The sequence below is a fragment of the Ambystoma mexicanum genome, chromosome 1q (genome assembly GCF_040938575.1).
Source record: "Ambystoma mexicanum isolate Mex_15411 chromosome 1q, UKY_AmexF1_1, whole genome shotgun sequence".
NCBI lineage: Eukaryota > Metazoa > Chordata > Amphibia > Caudata > Ambystomatidae > Ambystoma > Ambystoma mexicanum.
In genome coordinates this window covers 163,877,822-163,902,913 of record NC_090922.1, presented here as the reverse complement: position 1 = coordinate 163,902,913, position 25,092 = coordinate 163,877,822, and the positions used below count along the sequence as shown (strand labels likewise).

Sequence of the window (25,092 nt, the reverse complement as noted above, 5' to 3'; positions counted from 1 at the left end):
TGCTGGGAGGCAGTGTTTGAAGTCAACAGAAAAGATAGAACACTGTTAAGGGCTGGGATCTGGAATTCTTCCTAAATGCAAACAGAGCTCAATTCTACGGTCCCTACACACAACCTGGGGAACAAGGCCTATTCATCCGAGGCAGGCAGACACTGTTCCCACCCAACTGAAGATGCAAAAAATTTAACATGAAGTTGGAGGCAGGAATGTCCTTGCTCAGCCTCAGAGTCGTTGGATAAGTGGTCATTTTAGTAGGAAACAGGCGGTACCCTGAAACCATGCTCCACCCATCATAGTGCTCATGTGCTGGTAATTTTCCCCAAGCTGAAAAGGCTTACACTGGCCTCCTCTGGATGGTGGTGCCAAGCAGAGTTACCAGATATGGCCATGGCAATTCCATCACCTGTCTCCTATAGGATGCAAATGTCTATACTAGTCACCCAATCCCATTCCATCCAAGGTCCAGGAATGTAACTTTTGGTTGTGATGTCATGGAATAAAACCCTGTAAACAGTGCATTTGGACGTTGTAGAAATCTGTGTACTTATTCCTGCTTTTGAATAAAGGTAGTAATTTGGCACATTTCTTGACTGTTTCTTGGGAACAGGGGATTGCCCTCAAGCCAACTTTTGATTTTTAATTCCCCTTCAGACTTCTGCGAGTTCCAGTTCCAATATGGAAAGCTGTATGTGTATTATTAGTAGCACAAACTTCCTTTATATCCTCTACTCAGTTTGTAGAAAACGATGTTTCCCAAACAGCTGAAATAAAATTTAAAAAAAATTCAAACAGGAAGCAGAACTATACATTGCGCAGTGTCACACTTGGTCTGCAGCAAGAACCATCAAATGACCACACATCATAAGAATAGATTAACTGTACTCACACTGACTTCCAGTCCCTTTAGCACAAACAGCTTACAGGGATAAAGACTGCAGTAAGGACTGCATTTAAAAAAAATCACTACTTTTTAAAGCAAGGTAGGATATCGGTCAAGGTTAGAGTGTGTAGCAGTCATATCTTTGGTTTCGAATGACAAAAGTTCCGACACAAAAGTGTTGGAAAAAAAAAAATTAATTTATTTTTTATGGGGGGACCCCGCAAACCCGTTTAAAAAAAAACACACTTATTTTACTATACAAACTTAAATAAACCCTTTATTAAAAATACATTAAAAACTTTTTTTTCGAAACTTTTGTTTCGGAAATTGTCATTCGAAAATATTGTTTCGAAACTTTGACTGGACAAGCTATTTCCCAATACAGAAAAGACCAAAGACATTCAAGTAAAGCAGAAATTTATTTGCCATCTAATTAAAGGGGAATGCTGGTTCCTGTATGCTAGCAAGGTCACAGCGTGGCTAAGAAACGTTCAAATGCCAGCGAACAATTGATTAAGCAGAACTAGCATGATTGATGGAAAATGTTTATTTCTTCCACTCGTTCTTCTCGTAGTCCCATTTGGAAGAGAATCCTTCAACTGGGTTAATTCTCATGTCCAACATTCTCTTTGTCTGCTTCTCTATCCAGTCATCAGAAAAGGTATGCGGAACTGGACCAAAAACTGCAAAAGATGAAAAGCAAAGGTTAATTTCTTCTAAGTTAGTGTCAATTGTGGGCTGTGATGCATTTGGGCCACAATCTGCCATCATGTGCTACCTTCTGGGAATCCTATTCAACAAATGAGCTGCAACTAGAGAACACATTAAAATTGCAGACCATGTAACCATCCTCCTCAAAACTGCTACAAACTTAACTATTCAATTGCAGCATCTTTCCAATATCAAAGGTTACAGTGTGCGCTTTACAAAATACCTGCATTAAATCACTTCTGGGTGCTGCAAGAGACTGCTACCTCAATGCAAAGGCTATACTAAAAGGGGACCATGAGGTGGTTTTCAGTAGCTGATCGTCCCAAACCTACTAATGAAGCACCGAGTCTTTGGTGAAGAATAATATTTAAAATGTGATACAGTGCATAAAACTGATACAAGCGCTCCCAACTTCGACAGATGAATTGTTATAACCATTGGCGGTGATTTTGCCTATGAGATCACTAAAATCTACATTAGAGTCCCTTTCTCTGGATTCCAAGTTAGAAATCCAACAAGCAGATTTTTGCTAATTAGCAACAGCTGATAAAACCACGGTGGCAGATATAGGGTTAAGCCAATAAACGTTTAAAATAAGAAAAAAGCTACTTTAAACCACCAGTTGGGCTACAAAATAAGTCACTAAATACCACTAGCATAGGACCGACTGAGTAAGGCTGCGCGCCGCCTCCCGCAAGGTCAGTTGCATGCCTAACTCTCCCTTCCAAAGTCCATTTTGGGCCCCCCACTTTGTACCTATAATCCCTCCCATCCCCCAAGCCTATCCGATCACAGGCTCTTGCCCTCATCCCTGGAACACTGACTTGCTACGCGCCACGCTCCGTGATGCAGTCTTGTGTGTCAAGGTTTCAGGGTCACAGTCGAGAGACTGCGATCAGTACAATTATGTTTTATGTCGTTAACAATACAGAACCGAAAATAAAAACTAAGGAGGAAAAGGAATCCAGAAGAAAAGATGCCAAGCAATCAGATGTAAAAAGGTGAAAGGTGAAATGCAGCTGCAATAGAATAGGATACTCTGGAAAAGGGGCGAGCAACAAAGTACAAGAAAATAAAATCCATGAAACAATCCAAAAAAGTGAAACCCAAAGGAAGAAAGAAATCAGTACAAAAAAAAATAAAGTACTGGCTGCACGCAGGGTCCAGGTAAAGGAAGTTAATACGGAAAGAGGCACTTTAAGTAGTGGAGAAAGAAACGGATCAGTAAGTAGAGAGCATCAAATTATGGAAGTAGGCAAGAAAGCTCGTTAGGAAAGGAACGTTTAGAATAGGGTTGTCCATATCCAAGCCTAAACCACATGTCAGATTTTCAGGATCTCCCTCGTTAATATGAAATTAATTTCCATACAATGATTTATAAAGTATGCAAATGTATCTCATGAATATCAAGGATGGATATCATTAATTGCATCAAAAGTAAGAGCACAGCCCAAAAGGGGCGAAAAAAAAAATTTTTAAAAAAAGAACAAAAAAATCAAAAATAAAATCAAAGGACAGCATAGGCACTACTCGAATACGCTTAAGGGACCAAATACATGTTTCGGAAGGGAACAAGGACCATTACAAAAATACGGAATATGCGGAGGACAAAATAAATTTAAGTCAAAGCCCTGACAGCTCAAATAGTTAAGAAAACCTAAAACATGAATGTTTGTGCCAAGTAGCAGAAAGAAATGCCACGACTAGCTGTTTCTTTAAATGGCTAAAGCATCTATCTTTAAAGATAAGGTAAGTCAGTGTGAAAACAGTTATGCTAGATATTTGTAAAGGATTGAAAAGAAGGTATGGTGCATAAAATAGTTAGAAGGGATGCACTCAATTAAGAATTTAGGGTATGCAGGTGGTAGGGGAATATAGGCATTTATGTTGTAGGTGGGGGCTTTCCACTGCCTTTTAAATACCAAACATGAAGAAAGCGAGAGGTAAAATATGGCAAAAGAGGCAACACAAAATGCTTTGTTGGTTGCTTCAATATTGTTTTTCATCATGTTTGGCTATGAAACAGCGCAGAGTGTGAAGAGGACATGGGGGAACTGGAAGATTAGGAACATGAGTTATTTAAATTGCTATACACTTGCCATGAGCCACCTCAAAGCTCAGAGGAAAAAGGCAAAAAGTAAGAAGGGTGCAAGGTAGAGGATGCAATTCCCACAGTAAGCATTTGGGCATATAAGCATCATTGATGAGACTAGGCTCAAAGCACTGCTTGAATAGCAAGATTTTACAGAGGCCACGGAGTGGGCTTCAGTTTGGAGATTTCCTGCAAAGAGGAGAATGCACCCACTCTACTAATCCAGCAAACATGACTGCCAGCTTTATTTTGGCATTCGGTTGAAATTGGGACTGGGCCCCTCTGGGACAATCAGCATGCACACCCACCCTTTTCAAGTTCGCACACTTTGCAACTTTTGCATGCTTAAGTAATTCAATGACCCATCATGTTCCTCCATGCTGTATGTCATTACTGCCAGGGGATGGGACGGGGCAATTGAAAGGCACAATGAACTACTCAACTTTTAATTTAGATGCATGAGCGGGTGGCCACACTCTTCTAGCAAAAGCAAAAGTTGATGGTTGGAAGGTGTTGAATAAATCACAACCACGGGTACAGCTCTGGGCAACCCTCCAGACCACAGTCTCTTCTAGCTCCACACCCCGGCACTGTATCCTAGTACTCCTTTCAGCACTGACTGAGCAGATGCCTTGCAAAGGAGGTTTTCCTTCCAATTTTCTCCCCGAATGTGCCAGAGGTGCATGTTGGTCTCAGATGGGATCTCTAGGTGTTCCTGGGGTCCATTCTGGCATCTGGTCCACATACAATCCATGTGCGGGTGCCTAGGCTCAGATCACAGATGGGACTGTTGTGCACATAAGGGGGGGGGGGTGTGGGTGACAGGGAGTGCAGTGAGGGGGAACACCCAAAAAAAAAAAACACAGGCTAACCAAGTGGTTTTTCCAGGTCACCTTCCAACTATCAAGGTCTTTGCTGCAAAAAAGTCATGCGAAGGCAAGCTACCCTCTCTTCATGCATGGCACTAGCATGGAGACAACTTTTTTTGGGAGCTCCACTCCTGGAAGTGGGATGTGCCGATCCTTGCCTCACGGTCAGTTCTGAGGGCCATTGGGCTCGTAACAATGCCCTCACCAGTTGACCATCCTGAAAGGACAGCCCTGGACCCATAACCCCCCCACCCCCCAACTTTGTATGTGTGCTGATTGGCTGGATTACTGTATAAATGGCCTGGATCTAAAAGATCCAGACAAGTCGACCACTGGAGCTGAATCTGATGAGGAGGAAGAAGAGAAGACTGCCGTAGTGGATTCTAGCGATTGGAGAGGCCTGCTGTGTAACCGCTGCCTGTGCTAACCCCTTTTTTCATGCAACCTGGGAGTCCCGAAGACTACTCTGACCCTTGGACTGGTCGGACCAATCAGTCTTAAGACCTGCATTTCTAGCCATCCCACAAAGAGCTGTGACCTTCCTGGGCTGCAAAAAGCCAATAACCAGGAACTTCGAAGTTCAGTGATGTGCGAAGACTTCCCGTGAAAGGTTCTTGCTGAAACTTCGGACTCCTGTTGGACCTCTAGAAGCAAGATTCCACTCCGTTAAAACCAATCACCAGTGTGCTGGACTGAGCTATTGACCGATGTAACCGTTTCGCATCTGGGACCTTGAAAAGGGTGCCAAATCCACAGCCGTGAGAAGCACCAAAGAATCCTTTGTGGGGAGCCTTTTCTGTTGACTGCTGCTGCAAGGTCCCATCCAGTGGCCTTTCTTTTGTCACCACAACCAAGAACCCACAGTTTGGGTCCTGTGCTGGTGCGAGCTTGTCTTCACAGCGTACTTCGGCTCTAAAGTACAGACTTTAGAGTTAAAGTGTTCAGGGACCTAGTAGAATGTTCCGTAGATGTGTTCCAGCGCTGGGCCACACAGTAGTGTGGCTGAGTGTAATACTTACCTAAAGTCTTGTGTCACTCCAGTGTGGCTACACTGGCAATTTGTGTGGTTGAGAGTTCTCCTATACCGGTCTCCCAGGCCCAATGCTGGAAGACATCTATGGAGCCTTCCATTAAGTCCCTGACCTTCTACGAACTCAGTCTGCATTTGTTGGACGAGAAATCCACTGGAACTGATTTTCCTGCATCGTTCTCTTACCCTGACCTACCTACTGTTGGCCACTGGACCACCAGTGCCCCCCTTCTGCCTCCGAAACCACTCATGCCTTAAAAAAAGGGAAGGACTTCTAAAGTATAAGGCCAGACTACAAAACAGTGTTGCAAAGTACTTACTTGCTATGGGTTAGTGCTGCAACTGGTTAACTCTGAAATAGATTAAGTTACGAAGTGTTACAACGTTCTTACTTCACTTGGAATTCCTTACTGCCATTCTGAAAAGTATACAGTTATTTACTTACCTTTCAATTGTATTCCACTATTCGAGAACGTAACAGAGTTGGCATTACTGTAATATTCCTGAAACTCCATTGTATTACCAATAGGGTTTTACTCACCTTGAATTGCATACTGCCATTCTAAATGTATTTTATTGGTCATTTATAACAATACCAGCGAGTGGTTTCCAAGCGCGGGATGGGGATTTGAACCCGTGTTACACCGAGTTGTCTTGCTTCCAAGACAAGCGTGTGGCCTCCGAGCTATCCTTCCTTAATGTAGAACATTAGGTTGCTTACCGTGAACTGTACTGCCTTTCTGAAAAGTTTAGAATTCTTGCTTACCTTCGAATTGTGTTCCACTATTCAGAAAATCAACACTGGTGTAACTACATATATCTGAAATAGAGTAGGTTTATTACCAATAGGGTTTTACTGCCCTTGAATAGCATACTGCCATTCTAAGTGTGTAATGCCAGGTTTTACTTCACATACCACAAGTATTGTATTGATTTTATCATTGTGTTTATGACTTCTAATAGTACTTGGCTTTCTAAAGAATTCTCTTTACCCATGTATACATAAGATGACAATGCATTACTTACCGTAAAAGCATTTCTGATGGTTGTATCTGCTTAGATTCACATGCTGTGCATAGGTCCGACATCCAGTGGTCACTGCGGAGTATTGCATTTTGTTTTTCGTAGTCGAAAAGGGGACGTCGACAAGGCGTGTCTGTAACACTATCCCTATAGTGACGTGCGTTGTACCCATAATCCCTCACGCGTCGAGGTCCCTCAGATTGTTTACTTTGGAACATATTTATGCTACAAGCTCTTTGTACCGTCTACAGCCTCCCTCCCAAGATAAGCCTGGCTTCTCTGCCATAGCTACCCCTTTACTGAGTGGTACAGGCCTGTACTTCAGTATTGTCCAAGGTATAGGATTTATGAAGTCCTTTTGAGTGGACTTTGTAAAAACTGTCCTAACAACCACTCAGTACTCGTTTGACCTGGAGTTTTCAACCAATCTAAAGAAATCAGATCTTACACACTCACTCAGACTCTTACCTTTACTGGATTCAAATGTGACACTTGGTATGTGCAGATTTTCTCATCTCCGAGGGAGTGAGGGGCATACTGCGTGCTGTCACGGACTACTAGTCAGCTTCGTGGTATCAGTACCTGTGGGCCTCCTTGCTTCTCCCAACGGTGCTGCTTCAAAGGCAGAACCTATCCTGCACTCAAAGCCCTTTTCCTGGAACGTATGTAATTTTTCCCACTCATTTATGACAGTGGGGTGTTGATTTGGACGGACAGCACCATGCCAATGTTGTATAACAAAAATAGAGGGAGGGACCCAGTATGCAGACCTCTGCCTATTCGGGATCGAGATCTGGAGTGGGTAACAGCTTATGCACTGGTACTGGAGCTCTCAACAAGAATGTGGACAAGCTCAGATTGAAACAGCCAACTACGAATGGTAGCTGCGTCAGGGGACCACTGAGGAAATGTTGACCACCATTTCCTCGAGACCTTTTTTGCAAAAACTAAATGCAGTTTGCATCATTGGACAGCCAGAGCAGACTCCCTAGGAGACTCCTTACAGATAGGGTGTAATCATAGGAGTTTATAAGCATTCCTCACAAGCCACCCTCATACAGTTGTCACCAGGTTCAGTTCACAACAAGGGGGTACAATTAACTTCATGGCAGCACATTGGCCCACTGGAGTGATTTAGACCTGAAGCAGATGGCAGTCATCTACTTCCATCACCAAGCCTACTGCCTCTGCGGGTGGGATTGGGAGCAAAATAGTCCCACTTTTTTCATTGGCCGGCTAAGAAATGGGTTGAGCGGCTCAAACGCTCTAAATAATGTTTTATCGTTTACACCCATCTGGCTGAGTCCGGCATAACAAACATAGGTCAAACGTATTTAGCAACCATCGGTGCATATACAAATTCGGAATTCATGTTTTCTCCTCAGCTTATCCATGGTAAAAGAATCTGCAATTACTTGGTAGATCCTCTGGGCAGGAAATCACACTTCATGCAATTGTAACATGGTTTTGGCAGTATGGTCTCAAGCCTTTTGAGCCCCTGGTGGTCGGCATCAAACCAGTTACCTTGAAGGCTGTATTTTCAGCAGTCTGCCAGTAGAGTTGTTGCAATACATGGCTGTGATTTGTTTTTCAAACATTGTTTCGTAGGAATGTCGTTGAAGAGTGCTCACATAATGTGCACTACAAAAATGGCACGTTTAAAAAGATAGTTCTTAAAACATAGTTGGAAACCAGTTATGTGCTTGAAATTGGGGAAAAATGTGTTACTTTTTGAAACCCTTAAGTAAAAAGAACAGATAAATATCAGATTAAACAAGCAGTGAAAATAAAAAAACATGCGCAACTGTATGCAGGGTCAAACCACTCAAGCAAGATACACAAGTCACCTTTCCAAAGGTAATTTGTGTAGCGCAAGTGAAAGGCTGAATTTCAGGTCAGAGAAATAGCACGCAGATTAGCCATTTATACTGTGCAGTAAACTCTGGAAAAGTAGAAGTATTGCCAAAGTTACAGAGTGCTGCTTTTAACCTAAAATATTTAATATGTTCATTGTGCCTCTAACAATTGGCACCCAAAAACTGGCATTTTAATCTGTGATTTGTAGTTCTCGTTTATGCGTGGACATTTCGTTTCAAAATTCGATTGTAGAGCGTCAATGAATGTACACAATAGGAATACATTAGTTCAGTGATAAATCAGCATCTTTTCTTTGTGCACAGTTTTTTTAACTCTGTTTTCGCTGGCCATCAACATATACAGAGCCATTCACAAAGACAATGTAGTGGCTTGCACACACTACCCCCCCCCCCCCCCCCCCAAAAAAAAGAAATCTGGCATTTCACATTAACCAAGAGCAGCTACATTTTATCTGCCTCGAATAAGTGATTTTAAATTATCGGATACACTGTTCATTACATTTGGCGGTCAGGTGAATGTTAGTGGCCATTCTTGAAAGATGGATGCGTTAGAAATTGACACCCCTCCACCCCCTCGGGGTGTCTACATGCAGTGCGAGCCAAAGCATGGATGTGCCTTGCCAGTGTCCCGTTTCATGGGACATGAGTAAAGGGGCAACTTTGGCTCCTCGGCCAGCATTCTTCAGGCATTACTGCATAGACGCCCATTCACATGCTGATGCTACCTTTTGAGATTGGCAGCTTGGAAAAATCTCCCCCTCACCCCCCAGATAAGTAGTAAGGTTCTTCATCCCAGCGAGTTTTGTATGTTTTAGTCATGCATACATGGAGGAAAGAGAAATGGGACGTAGGAGTAAAGGAAAGTTACTACCATAGTGACTACTGTAATCCTACTTCATGGTCCACCTTTCCTACACCCCCCCCCATGCCCAAGTGCACTTAAGTGATTTCAGAAAGGGCTGTCAGGATGCACGAAAAAGGACCAGCGTTTGGTGCCAGAGAGTGGGGATGGGATCGAGCAGAGCATCGTAATGGTCACAGCCGTGTCCCTCTACATTTAAAGGTGAAGTGCTCATTTTGTTGTGCAAATTGCTCCGGTCCTGTACCCTTTCGAGGATGCCCATACATTATGAAGTAAAAGGAACTATGGACTAGGAATACAGTAGTCCCTAAGGTGAGCAAAGTTCCATTTAATAGCAGGTTGAAACAAAATAACCTGCAAGGCAAGCTCAGAGTTGATAGGGTAACCAAGAACAAATAATTGAGGACTGGGTGATGGATGTAGGGGTTTAAAATTATTTTTGGGTAAGCCAAGAATCAAAAGCACAAACGACAACCATTGTGCCAAATGAGGAAAGTAAAGAACAGGGAATATTTCTTCCCCAAAAGCGAAAATAATGCTCAAACTCCCACTGACTTGCCCCGAATTTACCAACACCAGATTAGTGGCCCAACTGCAACAAGGAGAGTAAAATGGCATGTTTAAGAGCCAGTGAATGCCCAAAGATACTGACGAGAAAAGCAGAACACGTTGGCCTATTCATAAAACTGATGGAGATGCCAAAACTGGGTAAAATGTGGATAAGCAAAACAATAACAGCGGATGTCGGGAGGGAGGGCATGGGAGAGAAGCAGGACTAAACTTGGACTGTGAAACGAAAGCAAGAGGCAAAGTTAAGAGGTCCTTAACAAGGAACCAGAAGAGTCAGGAAGGGGAGAATAAAGATGACTGGGTAGAGACGAGTCACGTGGAACATAAGATAGCTTATCCTATCAACTAATGTTAATCCTGTTTTAAAAAGGCAAGAGCACCAATGAGTAACAGTTGACCAAGAGAGTTTTGTGAACAATTAGAAGCAGGGTTGTAAGTGGGCCAAGGACCCGTACGCTTTTAAAGTCTGGTTAGGAGGCCCTGCAGGGTCCATGAACATAGGAAGATTCCCCCCACCTCCTTGCCTCCCTCCTGCCACTCAAAGGGTAGGTGCACTTCTCTTCAAATTCTGCTCCCTCTGCTGGTATGAACCATTAATGTGAGGGCACTGAAAACGAAGGAGAAAAGGGAACACCAACTCCACACCGTCATGAATCACTGCAGAGCACTGAAGTACACGTATTGTTGTGAACATAAGTACCACCCGTTGAAGACATTTTCCACGGTCTGCTCTTTTAAGAACAGTACATTGAGTTCACTTAGGTTTGGAGAGGACAGCTGTGCTTGAATAGCTAAGGTGGGTCTACAGTTCTGTTTTGACTTCGGGATCTTGGGCAGCAGGTTGCACAGATTGCTGCAGTTGGCAAACTAACAACTTTGATTAGCTCACTTGGATGGAATATTACAACCTGTTGGGTACAAGCCTGCCAGCAGCAATATAACGTACAGGGAGTGAAACCCTCGGTGGCCAAATTAATCAGATTTTATACATTTTTCAATTGCGGTTTATGCTAAAAATGTAATCGATTTGAGCTCACCCCACCACCCTCTATGCCAGATATGAAAAAACACATCTTATGCCACACCTCTCAAAAGGTTCCTCAACTACTTTCACTTGTTACGTCACATAACATTGTTTTGCGATCAATCAGTGAAACTCCATTTGTAACCCCATTTAAAGCACTTCTCTTAAGATTTCCATTGCCTCTGAGGTAGGCTTGAAACATGGCGCAACTGGTCATGCATGGTTCCAATCAGAAATAAGTTACGAAAGACGAGTGTGGTCTGAAGTAGTGGGAATGAGCAAATTAAAAAATATATATTAAATGTAAATAAAAATGACTGCATGGCTGGCCACAGTGCGCCGAACATGAAGCGGGATTGAGTGTTCTGATCCATTTCAGAGAAAGCGGTTGGCAAAGTAGTCACCCATAGCCAGGTTCAAAGTGCATTTCCTATTAGTTTGCCTACTCAACCAAAGTTACTTGCAAGGATAGGAGGATTTTAAAGATTTACAAAGCTTGGCTAATAGAATCTGAAGTAGAAAAGAAAGTTAAGGGAACTTAAACCAGATCAGGAAACAATTCAGTGAACTTGGCGTGCAATGGGGCTTTGGAAGAGGCATTAGGAACATGAAATAGAGAAGTGACAGGGGAAAGTGAGAATAGGGGGTGCATTACATTACTGATGAAAGGATCGATTTTCTGGTTTATGCTTTTCTCCCACAGACGTCAATGGAATATCCTCTCTTCCAATCTCTGCATCCCGACTTTTTGGAGAAGCAAAGCCCTCCGCTTTACTTCCCTTGCTTTTGCTCACTCTTTTGGGAGAGGATGGGATGGGGTGGGGGGGGGGGGGGGGGTCCAAGACTATCAGTACTGGGAGACCTTGTCTCCCTTAGTGGAATTCATTTCTAAACTGCACGCATCCCCTTAAGTTGAAGAGTGGTTGGGACACTGTCCCTGTAACTTTTTGGCAACGTTGGTGTGGCAGACAATATGTCCAGTTTCTCTCATGAACATTTGCAATTTACAGCAGAATCATACTTTTCAATGGCTCCGCCAAGAGATTTTCCCCTATCCGTAGGCCATTTTATGCATTGGCCTTCTTCCTGGAACTGCCACATAACATGTCCCTGGTAGTTGCAATACAGATAACTATGCAAGGTTCCTCCAACTTGTAAGTACTGATTAGATCAGTCAATCAGTGCAATGCGGATGACACTACGCTCATTTTCAGGCTTCCTTCGGCCACCTCTTCTCAGTCTCTCATCTGTCTGCGATCCAGGAGTGGTGTGCCGCCAATTAGCTCTGCCTTAATGCCAGCAAGACTGATCTTCTCATCAGCACACCCGCTCCCTCCTTTTCTGTCACTCTCTCGCCGGCCTCTCTTGGCCCGCTTTCTGCTCCCACCTGCGAGGCTAAAAACCTAGGGGTCATCAACTCCACTCTCCTTACATTGGACGGCTCCTGCACCTCCTATCTGATGTCTCCTGCACCTCCTCAGAGGTACTCTTCCTTTCCTCTCCTTCCCCCAGAGGCTCAGTGTCTCCAGAGCTCTGGTACTCTAGGCTGGATTACTGCAACAGCCACTTTCTAAATCTGCCTGCTTCTACTCTCCACCCTCTGCAACTCATCCAGAGCAGGACTGCGGGACTGGTCCTATGCCTCAAGCCCAGGGATCCTATCTCTCCAGGACTGAAATCTCTGCAAGGATCAAGTTCAAAACCCTCTGCATTGTCCACAAGGCCTTCTGGGGCCTGAATACCTTCAACTCTTCCTAAATATCTTCCTTCTCAAGCTCTTCTCTCATCCACCTCCAACTCCCTCAGGGTCAATCGCTTCTCCAAGCAACGAGTTGGTGGCAGATCGCCTTCTTCGGCTAGGGCCTCCCTCTGGAACAGCCTCCCTGCAACTTGATGAGAACTATCCCTGGTTCCAGAAGCACCTCAAACCCTTCCTCTTTGCTTCTGCTTTTTCTCCTCCTCTCCCCTGCTGAATTCCTGGCGGAAACTGTACTGGTAACCTGGCCACCCTCTGATCTTGGGCCTAGGTTCCTCCCCCACCAGTTACACCTGTGCACTTGGGGTCTGTTTCTGTAACCCTACAGTCTCCCAACAGCACTTGACACCGGATGTCTGCACTCATCCTTGCACTTGCCACCAGTTTGCACTACATTTGTTTATTTATTCTATTACCTCTTGTACTGCACTGTCCCCCTTCCACTCCGCACTTCTCCACTTCCTCTGCACGATCTGAATGACACTTGGCCTAGTAGGATCGCTGTCCTCCCTCTACCCCCCCGTACCCCCAATGCTGCATTGCGCCCTACTTGTGTATAGGCGCATTACAAATGCCATATCATAATGTACCTACCTCTGAAGGATGCAAGGCCAACTCTGTCCAGCCAACATTTGACTGAGACAAGATCTAGATTTTAGCATTGAGTGCTTGCCTCTACACCACTGTATCACAACACTGGCCTACCCTTCAGTAGTATTAGTTCTGGAAAATTAGGAATTTCATCATTTAAAATCAATTCTCCCATCAAACCTCAACACAATACAAGTCATACCTGGACATGTTTGTCTGGGTCTTAAAAATGTAAAAAGATCAAATGTACAGCCCTTTGTAGACTAATGAGGTGTAATGGGGATTTATCCTCCTGTAATATTAGCATCCAGTCTGCAACATGCTTTAGGAAGTGAACCAGCTGTAGTGTGGTTCGGAATTGGTACACATCAATTGTTGTTCGAAGGTGGAATCCCTTTTAATTACAGTTTGTTAATTCATTTTACGTGGCGTTTTTCCGACTGCAGAAGCAGAGCTAGCCTACATATTTGGACTAATCGCAATCAGTTATATTAGTTTTACCTGTGAGAAGCTTGCACTACAGAGGCAATTTACAGTTCATTTTCCATGTAGGTGGTGCTCACAGTAGTGAAGGTATGCTGCATTTGCTCTATTTGAGGGCAGTTTTGATCACGGAGGCCCATTCGCTGCATGTTTTGTAATGGAAATGCAGACTTCTGAGGCGTATGCTGTTCCATGCAAGTGTAGCTTGCATTGCGGAGGCACCAAATGTACCTGTTCAGTGTGGCGGTGAATGCATTGCTCCATCCCATGCAGTTCCATCTCTTTACAAGAATAACTTCTACTGCAGAGACCCACAACCTATATGTCCCATGTGCAGTTATCTTGCACCGTTGAGGCACACAAGGTTACTGTTCTATGTGAAGAAAGAAGGATCTACTGGGGTCCATAGCATACCTTTTCTACATTAGGAGGGACGTGTGCATTCCTAAAGCCTATTTGTACTCGTTCTAGGTGAGGGGGAGCTTTTATTGTGCTGACCCTTTTGTCTGTTCATCATGTGGGAATCTTCTACCCTTGCTTTAACTTGCACTTATCCATTCCACATCATCTACATAATGACAGGCTGCATTGTGTTGCCCTGATTTGCATTTTCGTTTTGATCAAGGGAAGCCTGCAAGCCCATACTCAAGCGGACGAGTTTTGGGTTTGCAACATCCATGTATATACAGGAGGAACAATGCGCTTTGATCACACTGCCACCCGGACATGTCCTTCTGACCACATATCACTTTCTGCCTGTATGCCTGCTGCATTACCTTATTGGAACTACAAGCCTCTCTGCTTTCATGGCTATCCAAGGCGCAACCAATTTTTTGAATGCACTTTCAATTTAAGGCTAATAAGCCACATGTAACTGGTACCCTGTTATCGTGCCTTGATGCCACCGGGTTTTGTGCGCGTTATAAATGAAAAAATAAATAAATCAGATTTCATGGGAAGACTAAAGCTTCTTACAATGGGGTGAGTGTAAGGGACATGCTGAGCAGGTTGTGGAGGGGGTAAATGGAACAGTCACCAGGGGCAACACTTAAGTAGACAGATTAAGGACAAATGACATTGGGCATTTTTTAAGTGCAGGTGCGCAGTATGGCCGGCTGTGCTTGGGATGTGACCACGATGGGTGAAGTACTCGAGTGGATGCAGAAGATGTGAGGGACAGAGTGTTGTGTAAGATTTTCATATTAATGATACATCTTCCTGACCTGTGTCAACCCCAGAACCTTTTGCTTTTACTGGTGGATTATTTTTCCTTATACCTCTGAATGCAGACATTTTTCTAAACTGACAGAATCTTTCTCTTTATGGGTGTCATTTTTAAGACTCTCCATAGCGTCTTTTAAAAATTACCCTTCGACAACTTTTTGGCAATAAGTGCCTATTGTTGCTGGGTTACCCTGGGTGTTTCCTTTAACTTTCTTTGGCTAACCTTGTGAGAACTACAGTTCAAGGGTAGAAAGTATCTTTGGATCCCTTTACATTTTATTAGGCGAGACCAGCAACCTCCACCTTATGTGGAGTCCTGGGGAGCTACTTAGGGCCTGATTCATGGAAGTGTTTTATAATGGCACAATCCCATAGGAAAACTGTCCATGAATCAGGCCTCAAGTCTCCACTTTCTTATTTTAAATATAAGATTAATGTTACAAGGACAAGCTTACCTTTACGGTTAGTGTCAGTGAACCTTTTATATTACGTGAGTGCACCTTTACGCGGGCTGTTTATGCACCTATGGGTGCCCATTTTACCAAAATGGCCAGTGTCTTCTTTTTTCGCGTTTGTCCTTTCTTGTTCCTTCTCCGACATCCACCCTGATACACTACAAATAAAGGGCAGGTCAAGCACAAATCAGAATTAAAGTTACCCTGTATTTGGTCAGGGTTGTTTTGAAAACTAATGAAGGTAGATCTATGCACTTCATAGGTCTAAATTTAGCACAACCCAGGTTTTTTGTAACCGACATGTAAAATCTGTTATGGTGTAATATAGAATTTGTCTAAATGCCTGGAATGTGTATATATGAACAGTTTAAGAACATTTTTTTATTTATTGCTTCTTGCGCTCGGCCCAAGAGACCACATCTCCCCAGCCCTTAAGACGCTGCACTGGCTCCCAGTAGCCCGAAGGGTGACTTTCAAAAACTTGTGCATCTCCCATCGAGCACTGCATAAAACCGGACCTCAATATCTTCAAGACAAGCTAAAACCCTACCACCCCCCCACGCACCCTAAGATCGAGTTCAGCCGGCCTCCTAGTCATACCGAAGACAAACACATCAGGTTAGGCGGATCATTGTCAGCCTTGGCCCCCGCGCTATGGAACTCACTCCCACCCCACATCCGCCAAACTGAGGATTTAATGTCTTTCCGCAAACTGGTGAAAACCTGGCTCTTCCCCTAAAACCAACCGGTACCAAACTAACCCAAACAGACCAACAGCAACTCAATGACACCAATCCATCAAACCACTTGATGCGAGAAACTGACAGCTAATAACCCCTAATATAAACTAAGGACATACAGAATTAAAACGAATAAAGTAGATCAAAGCAGTGAAATGGTTAATAAGAGTAAATCATACAGAAACGGTACAGAGATTTAAACTCCTGAAATGGACAGAATGCATGCGGAGTGCACGAAATGAATGGCGTGGATGAATTCGTTAGAATGGATGAAACAGGTGGAACAAATGAATGTGCTGAGTGAAAGAACGCATGAGTGGAAGAACAGGTACCTAAATAGCTCGAATGAGTGTGGAAACCGAATGAATATGTAGATCGGATAAGTGTATGGAATGGATGAACATGTGGAGTGTGTAGAACGGCTGGGTGTGTAGAACGGACGAGCGTGTAGCGCGGATGTGTGTGCAAATACAGAAAAGCGAGTAGAACGCAGGTGTGTGTAAAACAGATGAATGTCAAGAACGGATGAGCGTAAACCGGTAAAGTGTGTAGAAGAGATGAGTATTTGGAGCGGATGAGTGTGTAGATCGCTGGAGCAGGCGAATGTACAGACTTGGCGAATGTACACGAGTGGATAGAGCAGACAAGTGGATAGAGCGGACGAGTGGATAGGTGTACAGAAAGAATGAGTGTACAGAACAGATGAATATATAGAACAGGATGAGGGAGAGGAGTGCGTAAAACAGGTGACTGCATAGTACATGTGAGGGTATAAAGCGGATGAATGCTGGAGCGAACAAGTGCCTGGAGCGAGCAAATGCCCAGAGTGGACGGACGTGTTGCGTAGAGTGGAAGAGTACGTAGAACGCACAGATTGTTTCCAATACTGATGAGTGCGTAGAATGGATGAATACGTAGAGCTGCCGAATACGTAGAGCATGAGCAGACAAGAGTGCATGCGTGGCGCAGACAAGAGTGCATGCGTGGGACTGACTGAAGTACGCATGGCGGACTGGAGTGCGCGGAGCGAGCCGGATGCATGAGTGCGTGGAGCGGACCCGAGTTATGGAGCAGACTGGGATGCATGGTGTGGATAGGAGTGCATGGAACAGAGCGCTTAGAATTGTGTGACGTATATAGTATGGTTTGGAATGCAGAGAACGTTTGAAAGAGCATATAACCCATCATATCACACCACCATTCTTACTCTCTCCTTACATCACCACTCAACTAGAACACAGAGATACTATGACACCGTTCGGTAGAACTGTCCTCATACCAACATCCGCCGCCCACTCCACATCATTCTAAGTAAACACTGCTGGTTACACACCCCCCAGCCAGGCGTTCTCCTCAGGCCTAACGCAGCCACATCCAGTCTGGACAAATCCTGCCAGAACGAACACATACTCCTGATCTCTCAACCACCACACCTACCGCTAAGAAGCAGCTATTACACGGATACAGCACAAGCTGCACACATACCCGGTGCTCACACACATCTTTTGACACTTTACTGATCTGAACTTCGGTTCAGAAGGGCGTTCAGCCTACCAGCGCCTTCAGACCATACCAATGGTATATAAGGCGCTATATAAATGCAAAATAACAATAAGTAAGATTAAAAAAATATTTGTGAAATGAAAGTTGTTGATCAGCAATGGATTGAAGATCATAGTTTGAGACATAAAAACCTTGATCACTTGTACTTTATATACCTGGTCTGTTTTAGACACACAAATAGTCTTTAAGTTGCCGATAGATCCTTTAAAACCCAAATTAGGTTATATGCTGTGTATCTTCAAGCATAGTGTTTTTCTGTAATGTGTTTATATGATCTGTGATAGTACATATTTTCACCGAGATTTATCTGGGCCTACTTGTATTTAAATAAACCATTAATAGTGTTTGTTTCTTTGGACCATTTGTATTACAATTTCTTGGTACTGATTCTACAGCCCTCTCTCCCAAGACAAGCCTGGCTGCTTGGTCTATGCTACCCTGAACTCAGGTGGTACAGCCTTATACTAAGAGTGGAGTCTCAGTTGAATGGTTCCAAGCCCTTAGTTGGACTTCAGAAAAACTTGTCCTAACACAGAGGCAGGTTAGAGGCGAGAGAAACTGTTGTGGCAAATTCTCAGAAATGTGCTAATTCCCTTCTACCTTAGAGACCCCCAGGTCTTTTTGCTGGACTCTAGGACTTTCATTTCTAACCTGGAGAGAGTGGGGCCTTTTCCCCCCCACTCTTGTATTTTTTGTGTGATTTGGGCTCGGTTTCTTTTGACTTTGGAGTCTGGCAAATTCCATAAGCATCATCTTTTACATTGTGACAGAGCACCTTCAGTGCAGTGGCACAGGGAAGTCTGAGATTTCCCAAAGAGATAAATAACTTCTCTTGGTGAAACTACTGTTTCGAAGAGCAGTAAAGAGAAACAGACTTTACTTACATATTGTAACTTTCTAGACCCAGCACACACTATCTTACAATAGTGTGCTGGAGGGTTTACTTCGTATCCCCTTTGTCTCATTTCTCAAACAACATTTATGTTACCCTTTCTACAATTAATGGCTGGTGGCAGTGCTTTACTTCTTACTACAATTGTGTGTTTTTACCCCGGGCTGCATTCGCAGCTGCAGTAAGGCACCCCGTGCCATTTTGTCAAAATGGCCCCGGTCGTCTTTTTTCGTTTGGCCTTTGGTGGGATTCACGAGTGAAGCCCGCCTCTGGCTCTTGCAGGTCTGGCAGGGGCAGGGAGGGAGGTGCCAGAAACCCCCTGTGCTTAGTCTCCTTGGTTACAGGAATGCACCCAAGGGCGATTGGCTGGAGGGCTGTCCTAAAATGACAGCCACCCTGCCATGCGATTGAAGGCTGGGCTGCGAATGAATGGGAGAAACCTGCATAAAAGGAGAGGCTTTTTGGCTTGGAATGCAGAGTCGACCACTGGACGAAGGAATCTGAAAAAGAACTTGGAAGAGATGCCTGCTGCAACTCCTGGACCGTTGGTTTGCCTGGTGAAACCATGCTGCTGTGCTGAAGCTCCGAATTCGCCTCGACTAGATAATACATGCATAGGACGACTTCTCCCCTTCGGTTGGTGGGACCAATCGACACCAAGACAAGCTCATCCTGAAATCCTTTATGAGCTGGCTGTACTTCCATTGCTGCTGCAGGAACCAAAGTGCCAGGGAGAGGACCACCAGAATTGAGTGAGTGTCTAAGTCAGACCCCGAGCTCAAGGAAAATCCTACGGACTCCCAGGAAGCAGGACTGACCAAGCCTGAGCCACCTCAGAGTGCTGGACCCCAGATTGGAGGAAAGTCCAGAGTGGTATCCGAGAGACCGCGCTGGTGCCATTTGTTATAGACACGAGGAGCTGAAACTGCCAAGTGCCACTGAATTGAAGTTGGACCATTGCTGCCGCTGACGTTCCCATTGCAGTACAGGAGTCCCCAGACGTTGTCCTCTTGTCCCCATGACTGAGCCCCAGGAACAACAGGATCTGCAAAGCTGTACAGGTACAGAAGCCAGTTGGAACCATTTCTTCTAACCAAAGGTACTGTGAAACTAAGGGGACTTACCTCTTGTGTAGCCGTGCTTGTTCTCGGCTGAAACTGGACTTGGCAAAGTTGCTTGTAGCTTTGCCCCTCACGAGCCTCCCAGCTTGTGGCCCTTCTGTGATTCTATTTTTCTACAAAGACTTCTAAAACATTGTGCAAGACTTACTTACAGAAGTGCTTCAGTTCACCTAGACTTTTGCCCAAATAACATTGGCTGGCCTGGCTCCCGGAAAGACTTACCTCTGACTTTGTTTTACCTTTCCCCCACGAAAGGTTTCATTTGCTTTGCATTGGAGGGTTAACAAGTACTTACCTGCTTCATAATATTTATTTAAACTGTTTTCTTCCCAAACCCTTTTGACACCAACTCAGTATTGCTCTAGATGTACCAGTGATATATTAATATCCACAGTGTCCTAGTTATTTAAGTCACCTCAGGGTGTAAGAATCATCTGTGTGCCATTAAATATTTCACGATTTAGAGAAACTAAGTATTTTGAAGTGTACTTGTGTGCTGCTTATATACTGCTCCCTTCTGAAGGCTTATTCAACTGACTGAAATACATTAATAATTGTTTATTCAAGAAACCTCGAGTGCAAGAGTTTATTTGAATACTTGTCACTGAATCTCTAAAAACCCTACTGCTCACATTGACCCTTCTTGAGATTAGCCTTGCTGCTCAGCCACAATACCAACCTGTGTAATGGGAGACAGAGGTTGCTGTAGTCTCCCAAAGGGTACTGCACACAATCTTGCCTAACAAACGTGTTAGCTAGCAGACAGATGAGGTAGGAGGGTAACAAGGTAGGTTAAGAGGGTAACTCGAAGGCTAGGAAATAGGCTTTTAGAGTGATTTAGAACAAATCTGTGTGGACCGTTTCCCAGATGTCCGGAGGAAGAGCATTCCATCCAAGTGGAGCAAGAGCGGAAGTGAGAGGAGCCACAACGGTAGAGCAGAAATTACGAGAAGGCTTGTAGAGTTGGACAGATCCATTGGTGCCTTACTATGGATAGATTTGTGAACCAGGATAATAAATTAAAATCTGTTTGGCATCACCAGCTAACCGGCCGTGTGACTGTAAGAGGAAATAGGCATGAAGTGAGAGCGTTCAAGGAGTCCTGGTAACAAGTTAATTATCTTGTCAAGGACAAATAATAGTTGGGGAGACTAAAAAAAAGATGCTGGCACAGTAGTCCAGTTTAAGAAGACAAGAGTGGTTAAGAGATGCTCAGCAGTGTTGAAAAGAAAGATGTGCCTATTAGATAAAAATGTGTTGAGACCAACTGGTGTGGGACTTTACAGGACATCTTAGTATTGGTAACCCACCTTTTAATATAGGCCTATACTACACAAGTTGGTAGAGTGACCGAGCAGCCAGGTTTATCTTAAGAGGGATAATGTGAGCAGTAGAGCTGTACAATGAAATCAGCAAATACAGGTATCTAAGTAAACTCTTAGACACCTAAAGTTAAAATATAAATATTTATGCACACACACACACACACACACACACACACACACACACAGATAATTAGACAATCTTCAAAAAGAAGCAACTAATATTAAAAGTTAGGATTGAGTTCAACAAGAGCAATATAGTAGGCAAGTAAACTTTTCTTATGCTAAACATGTTCCAGCCCACTGAGTGATGTCATTTGAGGTCAGTATTGGCACATACTTGTGATCACCATTACAATATTGAGTTTCAGGGAGGGAAAAGTTAAAGTCAGATCAGAACATACTTAAGTAGTAACAGTTATATTCTCAACGAGGGCAATAGGCAATCTTTTATCCCAGCAATAGTGCTCAACAATTAAAACCTGTGAGGGAACAAGCTCTGTCAAAGCCAATAGGTTCAGAAGAGGAGCCCCACAGTACCCGATAATTGAAGAATTGGTTCCAGCTGAATGCCTTCCTGTTGCAGTGTAGTAGACCCTTGTTCCTGTCCTTGGCGACGAAAGGGAGGACGTCTGGCGGGCTACTGCAGCAGCACTCAAGGGAGAGGGACTCTGCAGCAATGAATTCCCCAGGATTCAGCAGCCTTTTGTGATTCTGGCACCTTTTTCTCAGTGCCAAAGAAGAGCGAACAACTCTGGTTGGAAGTTACTTGATCCCTCGGCCCTGGACTCTGGTGAGGGGACTCTGGATGAAGATTTCCTGCTTCCGTAGGGTCCTCTGGATTCCCACAAAGGTGTCCCCGGATTCGCACTTCCAAAGACAATGCAATCGATGGTCATGGGTCCCCAGGCATTGAGATTCTGCAGCTTTGGAAAGTCACGGCAAGTCGGGGTTTGCGCCACAATAAAGTTGTGTCTCAAGGTTACTTGGTCCCAACAGCCGAAGGAAGTTCCTTGTGGCTCTTCTCAGTCTAAACGAAAACTGGGTCAGCACAGCTGCAGGGCTTCACCAGACACGCAGTCCAGGAGGGTGCTGCCGGGGTCTCTTCAAATCCTCTTCGTCACATGTTGTCCTCCAGTGGTCGACACTGCCTCTAGTCTCAAAAACCTCACCTTTCAAGCAAGTTCCCAATCATTCAAATCGCCCAGCAGGGTGGCTGTCTCCCCGACTGCCAGCCGGCCAATCAGAACAGTTTTCACAGACACACCTAGAGTCCCACTCCAGAATAAAAATTCAAATGCCCCGAGTCCAGCAAAAGAGCTGGGAGTCCAAGGTTTAAAGGTAATTGCAACAGGCTAGATGGCTGCGGAGTAGGACGTGATTCCTGGCAGCTCCTGAATGATCCTGAAGACCAGAGGCGTATGTAGTTAACTAAGAAGTGCCAAAAAATATGCAATGTAGCATGAAGATATGCAGAGCACAGCAGTCTACAGTCCAAGATAGTTTATAGCTTGGATAATGTACCTTGGAATACAAAAGCTCAACACGTCCGGGCCATTGGTGGAAACAAGATGGCGCCCACAGAACAAAGGATCGCTCCGATAAACTGCCCTACAGCTGAGAAGTGAGGCTGTGGGAAGCTAAGAGGAACCGGTCCCTATCAGGAACAATCAGAAAAATTGTGGTAGATGGCAGCCTGACTTGCAGTAGGCTGCAGCAACGGGGGACAGTGTAAGTAGGCGACTGGGGGGAGGAGTCTGAGAATTCGGTAGACCGGAGGACAGAACGGAGGGCAAAAGACACATATGCGACGGATGCCCCAACACGAGAAAGTCACGCTAATGGAGGCGTATGCAGCCTTGTGTCAATGCTCGATTAACATGAGATAAGGGGAAGTTCAAATGCAGCTGCTCATAATCTGAATGCTGAACGGAGCTGCGGGATCAGCTGTTATGAAGAGATGACAGTAGCACCAGTGGGAAAGTCATTGGGGAAATACAGTCTGCGCTGTGAAAGACAAAGCCGAGTGCCGCATTGTAGCCAGCACAGGACTTCGCTGAGCCTCAGTGAGAGAAATTAAGTGGAATTGACATCTGTACGGAGTGAAGCATTTGTGTAATCAAAGGAAACACGATTTTTACACAACACAGGCAAGCAGGCCATAACAAAGGATCATAGAGAAAACAAGGCACGGCTGGCTCACTAGGGACCAAAAACTAATAAGGCGTGATATGCAATGCTGTTTTTGGACTGACCTGCACAGCCCAGCAGTGTTAACACAGGATGGAGTGCAGAAGCAGAGTCTGCCAGCAGGAGACAGTCACAATGACCCACATTGGAGATATGAAGAGCAGACATACAACACTGAAACAGCTAAGAGGTGTCGGCTGGAATAAGACCTCCAGACATGGATGCACCCACTGGCATGCTGGCATACTCCAAAGTAGTTAAAGGGGCGCATTCACTATAAGCCTGTGAAGTAGACTCCAACCATAGGACGAGGACCTCGCCTGATACAACGTAGCAATACACGAGGGCTGGATGAGTTGATGAAAGGCAGCTACGCTCACTGAGGCTGTTAAGACACCAAGAGGACTTGAGGAAGCTGCAAACTGAGCCCCTGCAGGTCGGTCTCTTGCGCCTGGGTGTGCTGGCCTCCCACTGAACTACAACATAACAGGCCTGCAATTGAGAGGAACTGAAATGGCTGCTACCCCAATAGTAGCATAGGTCAGATAGGAAATTCAACAAACCCACCCCCGCAGCCAGAGCCTTGAGGACCCTACTTATTAGAGGATACATGGAGACTACACCACCCACATGATAGACAATACTCACATTACTTGGCCCCACAAAACCTGTACACACGGCTAGATTACATGTTCGCCTCACAAGAGATAACGGGGATAACAGGGGAAATAGTGCGTTCAGAATATAAAGCGAGGGTCCTCTCAGACCATTCGCCACTGGTCTTAACATGGCAATACGTGGCCCCGCGAGCCAAGATCCCCACATGGTGACTTAGAGCAGAAGCACTGAAAGATATGGTGTTCAGCGAAGACCTTCGAGGAGAAATTATAGAATACTTTGAGAATAACACAGGGAGTGTAGAATCGGCTAGAACCCCGTGCAAAGCATTTAAGGTGGTGGTGGTGGTGGGAGGAGCAGCTATAGCTAAGTGCAACTACAAAACACAGAGGCAAAACTAGAAGCAATCCTAAGCAGAGGAAGCAACTCCCACGAGGATGCCAAAAACACTAACCAGTTGCAGCAGGAATGTATGGGGCACTGGGAAAGGTTATGCAATTTAAACTAAGAAAGGCAGCACGCTGGGGGAGACTACTCGCATGGCTGTATAAAAGTGAGACCCCCCAGACAAACTACCAGAGCGGTGCTGGGAGAGGATGGACAAATATTAGATACTCAAGAAGGTGTGAATGAAGGGTTCCTCGTATTCTATAAACTATTATATGGCGACGCAGGAGGTGAGGAAGGGAGTGCGATAGCGGAAACATTAGAGGAGATCAGCTTACCCAAAATAAGCGCTGAAGAGCGAGAAAATCTAGAAGCCCTAATCACACTGGAAGAGCTAGAAGCAGTGGTTGAGCAACGTCCTACCAGTAAGACCCCGGGAGCGGATGGACCCCCTAGTGAATTCTACAAAATATATAACAAGGAAGTGCCCCCCTCCCCCACTGCTGACAATGTTAAGGCATTTGAAATAGAGCTATTGGCAGAATCCCTTGGGGAAGTGATCATTATTCCACTCCTCAAACCCAATAAGACACATGGACTGCAGGTCGTACAGACCGCTACCTATGCTGAATCGGGATAGCAATATACTCACGGCTGTGCTGGAAAATAGAATGAAGCAGGTCATTGGCAGACTAATACATCCTGATCAGATCGGGTATGTTCCACGCAGAAGCATATCCGACAACCTCAGACGGCTTCATCATGTTATAGAGCAAACAGAAGGGGCCTCGGGTGAGTTGGCTATTGTGTCA

At 44.7% G+C, this 25,092-nt stretch overlaps 1 protein-coding gene across 4 annotated transcripts in view; it reads right to left on the bottom strand.

Moving 5' to 3' along the window:
- Positions 1 to 1,280: 1,280 nt before the first annotated feature.
- COX4I1 (cytochrome c oxidase subunit 4I1) overlaps positions 1,281 to 25,092 on the bottom strand; it is a 184,484-nt gene continuing 160,672 nt past the window's right edge. For all 4 annotated transcript variants that reach the window (XM_069636456.1, XM_069636449.1, XM_069636465.1 and 1 more), the window contains one exon: positions 1,281 to 1,563. In XM_069636456.1, the coding sequence (XP_069492557.1) occupies positions 1,427 to 1,563 (137 nt within the window). In that variant the 3' untranslated portion in view covers positions 1,281 to 1,426. The remainder of the gene's footprint in view (positions 1,564 to 25,092) is intronic.